Source organism: Pocillopora verrucosa, chromosome 7, assembly GCF_036669915.1.
Source record: "Pocillopora verrucosa isolate sample1 chromosome 7, ASM3666991v2, whole genome shotgun sequence".
NCBI lineage: Eukaryota > Metazoa > Cnidaria > Anthozoa > Scleractinia > Pocilloporidae > Pocillopora > Pocillopora verrucosa.
Genome location: NC_089318.1, coordinates 12,767,330 through 12,780,824, shown reverse-complemented (window position 1 = coordinate 12,780,824; position 13,495 = coordinate 12,767,330). Strand labels below are relative to the sequence as shown.

The window sequence follows — 13,495 nt, the reverse complement described above, 5'->3', positions numbered from 1 at the left end:
TTCAAAGCTCCAGAGCTCCAGTGATGCAGCCCACTTGGCAGGTTTGTACAAGTACATGTCAGAGCTATTTTGATAAATCTGCAATGATCTGCATATGGCTCAGTAGCTTATAACCAACTGTTATTTTGCTTGGGATTTTAGGAGAAGGCTGCCCATCCATCACTTCACCAAGCTTGTCAGAAACTGGCCTATCAAGTCCAACTGGTTCAGTGGTGTACAGAGAAAGCTCGGTAAGTGCAATGGGAGGTTAAATTTTAGAGTTTTTTGTTGTATCATACCTTGTGCTGCACAAAGACCTTGACATGCAATAGTTTTCCTTCAACTTTTTACTCCTCAGGGGTGACTGGCTTCTAATTTCTTCTTACAATAAATTATCAGCCCTGAATCACACGTTAAGGTTGTGAGAATAAAGGAAATGATCAAACAAACTCTCCAAAGTTAAACAAATTTTCCCTGTCAGCACCTTTGTAAGTGTATGGAGAACACTTTGGTGAATATTCATACTGATGGTGGGGTGTAAGGGGGGCTCAGACAGCGTTTTCACACGGAGGTGAGGCCCATTAGTTTTTAAACTGGCAAAAATTCGAGTCTTTGTAGATGTGAAGTCAGCAATATTTTACTGAAGTTACGACGAAATAAGTATAGCTCGTCATCGAAGTAAAATTAAGAGATTTTTCCAATTTAAATCTTTTGAAGTCTGTTTTGTGGAAACCGACTGGAAATGAACCCCTCGCTTGACTTTCATAAGGGACGAATTGCGCTCACATTGTCAAAACGCCATTCGTTTGCACCAACAACAGACCTTATTACGACTTCTCTGACCTTAACAGTTCGGCGTGCTTTAGAGTTCTAATCAACCACGGATCAATGTCAGTATCTGAGCAACTACACACCAACCCCTCTCCTAGCCCAATAAGAGTTAGATTATAAGTAGTTAGGGTTAATGCTCAGTTAGGGGAGGGGTAGGTGAATCTACTCTATTAACCGCATACTGTTGTTGCCCGTTGATAGGCCCTTGCTGGCCTCGTCTGAACCAGGCTCAACTCGTCATCAGCAAGCCTCAGAAATGTTCCAAGGTCTGGAGTCACACTCCGTATTACACGTGCTGCACAAGTCTATCAGTTTGGCGCACCTTCCTGAAAAAGAAGTTTTTGAACTTTTGAGAAAGAGACCTGTTTTTACACCTCTAAAGGAAGACGGAAATGAACCCTCAGGCGAAGGCAGCGAGGAAAGATTGGATGAAAAAAAGACAGAAGGAGGAAGGGAAAAAGTTAGCAAAGAGGATTTGGATCAAAACTCTGAAATTCATCCTGAAGTGCAAAGAGATGTCTTCCTGTACCATAGTTACTGCGCACTTAGAAATTTTATGGAAGCTGTTACTTCCTCTGTGGAGACCTCTGGTGAACTAAGTTTAGAAACCAAACAAGTTCTGGGCGAAGGGAAAAGTGTTGAACCTTTCAATTCGGGTGGAAGCGAGTATTCCGATACGAACTCAGAAGAGAGTTGTCCGGAGGAGAGGTATTGCGGACAAGTTAGAAATAAACTGGATGCTGGGAAGTATCATTTAGCCCACGTTTACCCACTGACTTACAGAGTTGAAATTCTGGAGAATATCTTCAGTCTTCTGTTTACAACTTACGAGGATCTTTACGAGGGAAGAACCCATCACAATGAAAGTGATGATGTGGAAGCCATGGATGAAGAAACCAGGAGTTTGTCCAAAAGCAGTCGGACTGGAAGCTGGGAGAGCCTCGCCAGTTCCCTGGATTTGTCGCTTGACGTTCATGGGCCGCATACCCCTGCGAAAGACCAGGAAAAGGCGGCTAGTTTAACAGGATCACAGCCTCCAACTCCCGACACCCTAAGGCAGAAAAGTCCAACCGTGCTGTCAACTATGGATTCCCCTTCTCGTAGGCAGTTGTTTAAAAATAACAGGGCCGAATCCGATTCAGCTCTGTTAAAGAAATCGTCAGATAGAGAAGCGATAGCGCCTCCTATATCACCACCTGCGAGCAACACAGTCAGGGCAAGGCTGTCAGATGAGGAATCATACGGTGGTAATTTAATCTTTAGTAAAGGGTCGTCAAGAGCTGTTGTAGAGGAAGAGAACGATCTGAAATATGAATTTGTGATTGAAGATGCGACTGTACCAGACATGTTGACAACATTGAAAGAATGTCTCATGGAACTAAATACGGCGAAGTTCAATGAACTGAAGAAAGGTTTGTCATTTTTTCCATCCCACTGACAGAGTCGCTTCGATCATTCTCGTAGATGAGCTCGACGTGCATGTGTCATAAAGAGATCGAAGCTGCTCTGCTGGGGGTGGACACTTAAGTTATAGAGTCAAGAATATTATGTTTTTCGAATAGACAATTATTATCTTCGATCTTTGAATTTTAAAATTTATATTTGTTTCTTTCGTTGCAAACCTGTTTTGATCGGTCGATGGGATTTCCTTAGGCTTGAATTCACTTCATTAAGTAGGCGAACCAATAGAATTTTAGTTAAGGCACAGGGCCGCGACCAAGCCCGGGAAAATTTAAGTGACAAAGCCGTTCATTGGCTGAGTAGTTTGGGTGAGGTCTGCTTTCAGCCAATGACAGAGCCTTGTTCACCAAGTCAATGTTTGCGTTACAACGCCATCAATTTTTGTTTCAGAAAAGTCAGAATCATTCACAACTCGCCAAGATTTCCTCCAGACATCCGTACCTCGCAATTCCATGGAGCAGCGTATTTCACGACTAGGCCAATTCATCAATGAGGCTCAGTGGAGATTCCAGCTGGTGTCATGGAAAAATGCCTCGAAAGGTCAGACCACCAGGAATTCCAAGAAAAGACTTTCCAGAAAAATCAAGCAAATTGTAAGAACGGATGAAAAATCTAAAGAAGAAGATGCTGAGGATGAGGATTCAGATGATGTGGATGGTGCAACTAGTAAGGGTTTTTTAATTTTTTGTTTTAATGTGAGTTCTTCTGTAATTTTGTTGGCGACGCGGGGGCAGTAATGAGCACTACTTAAGCAGATCATTTTCAAATTCATTTCTTAAACCGCAGTTCACATATATGATTTCCAAATATTCACAGACATTGATTCATTAATTCATGGGTTTATTACAAACCAACATATGACCAGCTCCCAGTTGGCTTGTTAGCTCAGAGGTCATGGGTTCAAATCCCGTACAGGCCTGATTTTTTTTCAGGCCTTATTATCACTACTGCTTAAGTAGTTTTTATTGCTGCGAAGATCGCGTTCATGTTCATTTCTTAAAAAACATTACACATATATGATTTTTATATATTCACAGTCATTGGTTTGTAATCTGATGTCCCTTTCACTCCTCATTCTCTTCTTAAAGTGTCAAGAAAATCAGGACAGAAAGCAGCGGTCCCGAAAGAGACTTCTGGTGAATCGAGCTCAAGCGTTCATCTTAGCCAGGATATATCAACAGGTGACATAAACATCACAAACGCCACATTTAGAGCAATTTTCAATTGAGCATCGAAAGTAATCTGGGATTGCTTTGGTTTTAAATTAACTTTGTTCTGTGATTGGTCCAGAAAACTCGCATCCATCCTCTCAACCAGTCAGACGCAAAATAAAAAAAAATGGCTACTTGGTCGCCCGAATTTTCGGCCGCTTCGAACGGTTTGCTTGTTTTCACTTTGAGTTCTCATTGGTTAATTATATTGTTAACCTTTGTTCTGATTAGTTCCCGTGGTTGGTTTGGTTTTGGTTTTTAGACACTTAATTGAAAATTGCTCATTGCTCTGTTGTGCGTTGATTTACCTTTGGGTTACTTTACGATGAAAAAAGAAGGAAATTTGAGCGCATAACACCTGCGTTACGCGAAATCAAATGGCTACCGGTAAATGAGCATCTTCACTACACTATAAGGACGTTTAAGTGCATGAAGGGCCTGGCCCCCACATACTTGTGTGAGTCTCTCTGAAGTCTATTCACTATCATAACAGGGCGTGAAATTGCGCCTAATACAGGCGCCAATGCGACTAAATTTTTCCCTTTGGCGACCAAATCCTGAAAATTAGTCGCCAAATTGGCGACTAGAATGTTTCATCATAACCTTACTAAGAGATATCGTGAATTAAAAAGATTTGCAAAGATAAATCCGCGGCAAACTTCCTCGTTATGTTTGTTTCCAAAACGCAGCACATCTCGATCGATAACTAGACGCCATCTTGAATTTAGGTGAGCTTGAGAGTTGTATATCATCCCTCCTTGTGTCCACTTTGTAGCACGTTAAAGATCTTTCCCCTAACTTAATTTTGGAGGGTCTCTCTAGAACGCTGACAGCGTAAAAAAAGGTTTTGTTTGTCTTTGAAAATGGCGACCAACTTTTTTTGAATTGGCTACCATTTTGAAGAATTTAGGAGCCAAGTGGCTATCAGAAAAAAAAATTAATTTCACGCCCTGCATAACACTAGAAACAGCGACAAAGCCAGGCCAGTGACGTTTCCTCCATAGACAACATTTAGAACAATTTAGACAAAGACTTAAGAGGCGATCTCTGTAAGAGCGGTCCAGGGCATTTCGCATCGGAAAAAAAGTTTTCCCTCAAACTTTACCCAATAAACTATCTTTGGTAACAAGTAAATAAAACCACATTAGTTTTTGGAAATACCTCAAAATAAAATTTTTAGAGCTCTCAAAAGTCAAAGCTGCAAAAGGCCCTTTTTTGACCTCTTGCGACATCGAAAATTTCAAATGTTGAATAGCCCGGTCATCGTATCACACCGCATGCAACAAAAAATATTTTGTATTCTTAAAGTGTGTGATATATAAGGTGTATAAAATGCATTTCAATTTTAATATTCGTTTATTCAGAGGCTCGTCATAATTTATTTAAAAACACTCGTTGGACAGCTTTCTGAAATTGGTTAAAAGTACTCTTTCTTTCTCGATTGATATTGCTCAAGTCCAGACCAGACCATTAAAAACTCCGCTTGATTTCTGCTAATAAGATGTTTGGCTGCAGAAAAATATAAAAACATCTTGCACTTATTGATTTTCTTCGCCGAGGTGACTTCGAACTTTTAGCGATATTGCAAGCGTGACAGCCGATTATGCAAATTAGTTCATTGAGCAAACTCCGACCGTTTTATGTGAGTAGCTCAATAAATCTTAGATTTTAGCCATTTTAAGTAGAAAATATAGTAGGACAGAGCTTTAAACCACACCGATTAATACTTTAAGCATTTTAAAAGGCCAAAATTTGACAAATTTTATTATCTCGTGACGAAAGACGTCAACAACAACGTATCGAATATCATAATTTGATTAGCGCTCGCAAACCCCTTTTTTAAAAATTTGGCTTCTGTTATTTCATATTTGAGTTCTGATGGCTTACGCTATTCAAACCTGTATGAACATTTCAAAATTAAACTACAGGATTCTATTTAGTGTAACCGGCGATAACAGCACACACTAAATTCACCGTGACCAGTGACTCTGTCACGTAATTCCTTCGTGTAATTGTCCTGAATACTTCTCACGTCTAAATAAAGCAGCGATTTCTCGGATTTCTCGCTGAAAGGGAAAAAATGATATTTGGTCGTCACATCTGTCTGCATAACAGTCTCTGTTCATAAGTTTGAAGAGTTCTTGTAAAAAAAGATATCGCATTCGCATAACGGGTGGACGTCATAACTAGATTGCATAACAACTGCACTCTGAAATAATTTCCTCCATTTTTGCAAGAGGTGCTGCATTTGTATCTTGCATTTTGAATGCGAGCTCAAAATGTTCGCATATGTCTCTTAGCATCTTGACTTTGAGACTAGACAACCTTGCTTCTCTTGCCAAAGAGCACACATCATAGATATCAAACATGATTGGATGTTTCAATCTATCTCATTCATTACTGTGTTCCTCGCCTCTCTCAAACACCCTTCGTCTACATCAGACGCGGATGCTTCTATCAAGTGGTCGTCTGCGTCGGTGGCATCATCCGATTCTTGTTGTATTTTAGATTGCTGTTTAAGGCACAATCTCGAGAAGAAACCCTGAATCTGTATGTTGGATAACCACTCTGTTCTATCGAACATTCTCTCTCCATCTATTGTGCAAGCAGTTCGCATATCCTTTGCTACTTTCACTGGGTTTGGTTTCTGCCAGTGTCTCATCCGATATTAAATTTCTGTTTCAAGTACTGCCTGACGTTTTGCGAAAGCCGTTCACTTGCACCTCTCTTATGAAGAGCCCATCCCATGGGAAGCTTTGATGTACTTGTCAAGGGTTCTGTGGCCACTGCAACCAGTTCAGTCGAACTTTCACCCTCTAATGACAATGACTGAAAGTAATGAACCCACTACTTCTTCACTTTGTCACAAAGACTTTAAGTCATGCTCGCAGGCACAGGACTTACATGATGAACTAGCTAGTTCATATGGAAGTCAAGGTCGGCCTGCGTCTTAAAATCTTCATCGCAACCAGGTTCAGGGCATTGATAGGAACTACCGTCGTTGCCATCATTGCTTTCTCCTGCTGATGCAGTTCGTCGAGCAGTAGTGGGGAAAAATGGAATCTCCTTCACCAGATCCGTCATTTTTTCTGTGGAAAAATTGCAATTTTAATTTTACCGAATAAACTTTCCAGACCCAACATTAAACGCTCTCCAAACGCGCAGGCCCTCTTGTGTAAGTTGCTGAAAGTGGCAATCGTGATGTCCGAGCCCTCGTAGAGTTGATACTAGCTTACTGTTGCGATAGCAACCTGCTTCATCCGATCTTATAAAGGGCCTTTTTTATTCCTGAATTTCTTAACTTTATGGTGACAAAGAGATTTTCTAGGACTGACAGCACTGAAAACCTTTTTTACAGCTGTTAAGAAGGTCTACGTATCAGGTTACTTCCAGGCTTTCCTCCTGTCTTACAACAGCGCTACTCACATGCCAATTGATTTCCCTCTAGGGAAACCATTCTGCTTGCTTTTCCTGGAACTTCATCGATATGAACTTCATTGTCCAGTCAACTATTATAAATGCTTCATCTCCCTCCAAAGTATCGAAAATTTGCAGCTCGTACTGATCCTGGTTTCTGCTCTCAGGATATACCCTCTCCATTCAAAGGTCTTAGCGGCAGCATTTTTTGCTTCATACAGATAGTCTTCTGCTTGAAACCTACCCAATTGCATTGTGTACTCAGAAATAGCGCCTTTTACTTCTTCAAGAACACTCTTCAGCATCTCACAATCCTCACACTTCACGTTGTGACTGTGACTGCATACTTTCTGAACTTCAGTGTCACCAGCATAGCTCAGTGCAAAGACCCTACAGTGATCGGCACATTTGCTATCGTCCTCTTCGCAGTGATTACGGTATGTAGTCTTCAAATACAACTTGCTCTCCTGAAGCCTCTTCCGAACTTCTTTACACTAGTCCTTTTCTGCTCCCACGCTTTCCAATTCGTCTATAACTTGGAGAAAATCCTTGAAACCATCCGCTCCCTCAGCTGCAGTATCGTGTAAACCTCTATATAACACCACATATCTTAGAAATGGCCTTTGACTTTTGCAAATTGACAGAATACCGGCTCTTTAGCTCTTTGGAATCGCTACCAGGGTGTGTCGGATACTGGCACGCTGAACTTTGGCGCCAGAACTTCCCATAAGTGTGCCTATGCTTTGCGCAGACCCACATTTTGCCATAACTGAGTCTTCTGCATCGAACAGGCCAGCCCTTGCAAAGATAAGCTCTCCTTCTGTGAAACTCTCTTTTGACAAATGGATTAAGCAGAGATGACTCTTTATTGAGTCAGTACTCTGAGGCAAGTTAAACAAACCCGAAACTCCTCGTGAGTCTTCTAACGAAGTTTCTGAAGAACGCGACTGAAAACAGGACTTCTTTTGGCGAATACCACTTCAAGAATTTAGTGTTATTAATCCCAAGCAAACCAGTACCGAAAGAGAAATATGAATTACAGCTAATATAATTACGCACTTTACAGTATAGATATAGCTAATTGTTGGAAAAATGAGGTCACACGTAACGTAATAATTTATTTCCTCAAAAATCGCGTGGTCCTTTTCCACAAGAACTCCCTAGAGTTCTGAATAGAAACTTTCATAAAGACAGGTGTGCAGACAAAATTTCTCTTATTCCTGCCGACCAGAATTCGGATCCAAAAGGCGATGTTATCGCTGCTTTATTAAGAAGGGAGAAGCAAATGAGGATAATTACACATGTACAATTTAATTATGTGACAGTGGTCACGGTGTATTTCAGTGTGTGCTGTTATCGCCGGTTACACTAAATAGAATCCTGTAGTTTAATTTTGAAATGTCCATACAGGTTTGAATAGCGTAAGCCATCAGAACTCAAATATGAAATAACAGAAGCCAAATTTTTAAAAAAGGGGTTTGCGAGCGCTAATCAAATTGATATTCGATACGTTGTTGTTGACGTCTTTCGTCACGAGATAATAAAATTTGTCAAATTTTGACCTTTTAAAATGTTTAAGGTATTAATCGGTGTGGTTTAAAGCTCTGTCCTACTATATTTTCTATTATATTTTCTACTTCTAAGATTTATTGAGCTACTCACATAAAACGGTCGGAGTTTGCTCAATGAACTAATTTGCATAATCGGCTGTCACGCTTGCAATATCGCTAAAAGTTCGAAGTCACCTCGGCGAAGAAAATCAATAAGTGCAAAATGTTTTTATATTTTTCTGCAGCCAAACATCTTATTAGCAGAAATCAAGCGGAGTTTTTAATGGTCTGGTCTGGACTTGAGCAATATCAATCGAGAAAGAAAGAATACTTTTAACCAATTTCAGAAAGCTGTCCAACGAGTGTTTTTAAATAAATTATGACGAGCCTCTGAATAAACGAATATTAAAATTGAAATGCATTTTATACACCTTATATATCACACACTTTAAGAATACAAAATATTTTTTGTTGCATGCGGTGTGATACGATGACCGGGCTATTCAACATTTGAAATTTTCGATGTCGCAAGAGGTCAAAAAAGGGCCTTTTGCAGCTTTGACTTTTGAGAGCTCTAAAAATTTTATTTTGAGGTATTTCCAAAAACTAATGTGGTTTTATTTACTTGTTACCAAAGATAGTTTATTGGGTAAAGTTTAAGGGAAAACTTTTTTCCGATGCGAAATGCCCTGGACCGCTCTTACAGAGATCGCCTCTTAAACAGTTATCTTTAACATCATTGAAAAAAAGTTGAAAACGCACTTGCTGGAGAACTATTTTAATTGACCGCTTTTTATAATTTTATTGTTTGTTTGTTTTTTTTTTTGTATTATAATGTTCTTTGCTGTTTAGTATTGAAAAGCCCCCTGAAGAATACTAATAAAGTATGTATGTAATTTGGCATGTGTGAGAACTCGGGAATTTTTTTTCTCTGCCGCTTGTGAGAAGGTCAACCGTCCTCACCTTACGGAGTGTAGGTCGTAAGCAATTTTTTTTCCAAGCCTCCTTTCTATGCGTTGAATCATGTCTGTTGTCGAACATGATGCGTTAGGTTCCGTTTATCTCTCTCGCGCCATTATGCCCCTTGCGGAACGTTGTCTGCACGGGGCAATTTGTTTTGTTTTAAACCGTGTATCTAAGGGATGCTATTTTTTTTATTACGGAAGGGGGGAGGGGGGTTAATTGACGGTCACTTTTCTACAGTCCCACCTTTTATAGTCTGTAATCGACGACCGATTTCCCTCCATCCGCCCCTAAAAACCAAATTCCTCCTCCCCCATCTAAGGCGATAAATAATGACTCCTACCCAAGCTCACATTATTTCGCTTCACAAATGATGTATACATTTGTTTCAGGAACGGAAAATAACAAAGAGGTAACAAGAAGGAGGAAAAGTCGTCATCGCCGGCTGACTTCTCGAACGTCTGCTTCAGAAGGTTGTACTTTACTCATCAAAGATGATAGCGTCATAGCACGCATGCTCTCTTCTCCCGATACGCTGATATACATGTGCATGAGAAAAGACAATTACGAACGAGCGCTTCAAGTTATAAAAATGTTTAACATGGCAGAGAAGCCCAGTGCGCAAGCTCTGGCTTTTGCAGAGAAGTACAGTAAAACTATAAAACATTTGGAAAGTTTACAACCCAAAGGTAGACGAGTCCAAAGCCAGGGCCTCCTTAAATCTCGTAAACCTCTTGGGGGTCTGGGGGCGGTTGCCATGGCAGCAGCCTCGGGTGCCAGCAATTCAATGGTTTCCAATCTGATTGACGAGCTGCTGGCAATGCCGTCTTTGAGTGCGGTCCTAGACCCTAGTCTCACTCCAGAGAATTTGGCGAACGGGAATTCAACTTTGGTGAAGTTTATGGATCCGGAAATGGTTCCGACGATGCTATGTGTAGATCTGGCGAGTACAGCAGCTGTATCCTGGTCCGTCTGCAAGACGCTGCTGGACATGGGAAAGAGTCGCATCACCGAAGGTGAGAGATAAATGTATTACATATCAGGAGCAATATTCAGAGTTTGATAAAAATCCCTGATTGCCTTAGGGTAATTTAGTATTACCAACTGAGTTGATAACGTAAATTGGCCACCGTAAAGAGATTAAAAGCTGACGTTTCGAGCGTTAGCCCTTCGTCAGAACGATTAGTCGAATTGTGGGTTGTGTGTGGGTTTATATGCAGAAAATGGAACTACGCTATTGGTGGGAATATGGTGACGAGAAAACAAGAATAAATTATTTGAATGAAATGCGCTCGTTGATACCGTTTGGATTAATAGTGCCGATTTGAAAGATAAATTTTTGTTCTAGAGTTTTGCGGCTCTCCGAACTGCCTAGATGTTAGAAAAGGCCGCAAACTACCATATGCCGCTTAGAATGATTAGGGAGATTAAAATGTCCAGCGACTTGTTTGGATGCGTCCTTGTCATTTTTTTCTACGTCGCGAAGGTGTTCTCAGAATCGGTCGTCAGAATCGGTCGCTAAGTCGTCTTCCTGTTTCACCAATGTATAACTTTTTGCAATAAGTGCAAGTTATGCAGTAGGTGACACTGGCGAAGGTACACGTAAAGTGACGAATCAATGATCTAAGGGATCTCTTGGTCCCAACATTTTATTTACGTTAGGAATGAAAGGACAAGTTTTGTATTGTGAGTGAGCGGATTTGAAAGTTCCACGTTGGTCATTGGTTTGAAATGAACTTCTGACCAAAAAGTTGCCTATGTTTTTTTCACGTTTGAACAAAATTAGTGGAGGTTGCGAAAAGATAGTACCAGTCTCTGAATCGTTTGGAAATGATTTGAAGTTTTTAAGAATGATACATTTAACTGCGAGGATTGAGAGAGTGAAATGTGACGGCGGTTATAAATTGAGTGAGCTCCTCTCTGGTAGATAGGGTAGCGCCGATGCAGTCGTCAATGTAGTGACCGTAGAGTTCAGGTTGGGGGCCGTTGTATGGACTAAAGAATTGGTGTTCGACAAAACCTACGATAAAATTGGCCTAAATGGGTCCCATTTTAGTACCCATGGCTACGCCATTACTTTGTTTGTTATAGTTGCCTCTGAATGAAAAGCAATTGAGTGTTGTACTAGCTCAGCTAGACGAGAAATGATTGCCTCAGTTGTGACCCCAGACTTCATGACATTTCCAGGAGACTGAATTATTTAGATGCAGTTGTGAATGCAATCGCTCTACTGTTCACCTCTGTCTCACGCAATTGAATTTGATTAGACAAATGTACTAGCTATGTTATAACTTATAAGCTTGAAGCGTCTTGGGTTGGCAATCATATCTTTTATTCGCATGATCTTAGTGAATGATTTAGCAGTATTACTGTAAGCAGAAATGAAAAGCTGGTTACATTAGGGTTTAAAGGATTAAAAAGCGCTCTGTACATTTAAAAATTTTTTTTTTACTATTTTTTTACCTTCCAGAGCCACATCCATCTTCCTCCAAATCAAGTGGAATCCTCCGCGGTATAAAACCATTTATGCATCAACTAGAAGAGCTTTTGAATCAAGAACTGTCGCGTGGTAATGCCCAGGACCCGTCTGGTGGCATCACCATATCCGTCACCCCTAAACCCAATGCAGTGGACCTTCTTCTTGTCGGGACACATCCCATTCGGCCCAAGGACATGGAGGCTCACAGAAAACTTAATGCATCTCAAGAAGAATCTTTTAGGTAAAGACTTTGTTTAAGAATTGCGTTATGCGGAGGTTAACCGTTTCACTGCTTGGAATGTGGGTTGAAGGCGGGATGAGGGATGGTTAGAGCCCAGTGGAACTCCCCCCCCCCCCCAACACCCTTTTTTATTACCCTTGTCTGTTCTCTGAAACCGTTGAGACATCCTGATCTTTATAAAACTCTCAGATAAACCACTCTTCCCTTAAACAATGAGCAAGATTGTGATGCTTGTGCACGTTAACCTCCAAAAACCGCATCTTTTCCAAAACGACAAAAAATGAATGTAACGTTTTTTCGGGAATAAATACCCAAGAAGCGAAATCGGAGTAATAAATATGAATTGGACGAGATGCCACGAGGAATACAAAGCAAGTGAGGTGGAAGCAGGCTTAGGAAATGACACCTAAAACCTTCTTTGGCGAGCTTCTTGTGTAAGCTAAGTGAAACAACATATGCAGACTTAGTAGAGTAACAGAGACAGGCAAAAATAGTATCAGCTTGAAGCATTTCATTTATTCAAAGTTGAAAAAAATCGAAACAGTTTATCCAGAGGTAAAGAACACAAACTTTGGTTTCGAGAAGGAAACATATGTGACCTTTGTATATCTCCCCTTTGTTGAAGAGACACTAGTATTCGGAGGACAAGGTGGGGGTGGGGGTGGGGGTATGTTTCGCAAGATGCAAGTGAAGAGACAGGTAAATTTGTTTGCTTTCGTCTCAGACGGTTTGAGCAGGCGTTGGAAGAAGGTGAAACGCAGATCAGAAGTGTGGATGAGGTTGCCAAGCAACACCCAGGCCACAGGCACGTCGGCAGGCAGGCCTCGTTTAATCTGATGGAGAAGGGCCTGGCTGTGAGAGTCGCCATGATCGAGTTAAAGAAAGCGTTTGATTGCATTGATAGTGCTAATTACGTCACTACCGCAGGAGGAGGGGGCTTGGAACAGAGATACGACTACATATCAAGTTTAGTTAAGCACGTAGAGACTTTGGCGACGCTTTTGCTGTTTTGGAAGTCAAAAGCGGGAGGTATGTGTAGATAACTCTCCGTTAATAAGATATTTACAGGCTTGGATGTCACCAAAACTTTGCCTTTTCCCTCTGTGTTTTTTAGTATATATTTTGTTGTAGTTGTTGTTTATTTTATGGTTTAAATTCGTGTGACGAAAAAATTTGTTGAACATTTAAGGATATAAAGCAACGCTTTTAAAACAAACGTTTCAGCGACGAAATGTCACCATTATCAAATGCAAATACGCAAAGATTTCAGATGATATATAGATAGAAAACGAAGATACGGGCAACATCCAAAAAAATAAGGCGTCAAACGTTCCACGGCATTTCTAACTAGTTCGGTTTGGCT

General features: G+C 40.7%; 1 protein-coding gene across 1 annotated transcript in view; it reads left to right on the top strand.

Annotated features, from left to right (window-relative positions):
• The window catches only part of LOC131795894 (zinc finger FYVE domain-containing protein 26), a 39,966-nt gene that overhangs the window by 4,896 nt on the left and 21,575 nt on the right, over nt 1–13,495 (top strand). Inside the window, 7 exon segments of the mRNA XM_059113494.2 lie at nt 142–230; nt 1,012–2,222; nt 2,662–2,937; nt 3,360–3,452; nt 9,805–10,428; nt 11,883–12,132; nt 12,857–13,161. Coding sequence (XP_058969477.2) covers nt 142–230; nt 1,012–2,222; nt 2,662–2,937; nt 3,360–3,452; nt 9,805–10,428; nt 11,883–12,132; nt 12,857–13,161 — 2,848 coding nt within the window.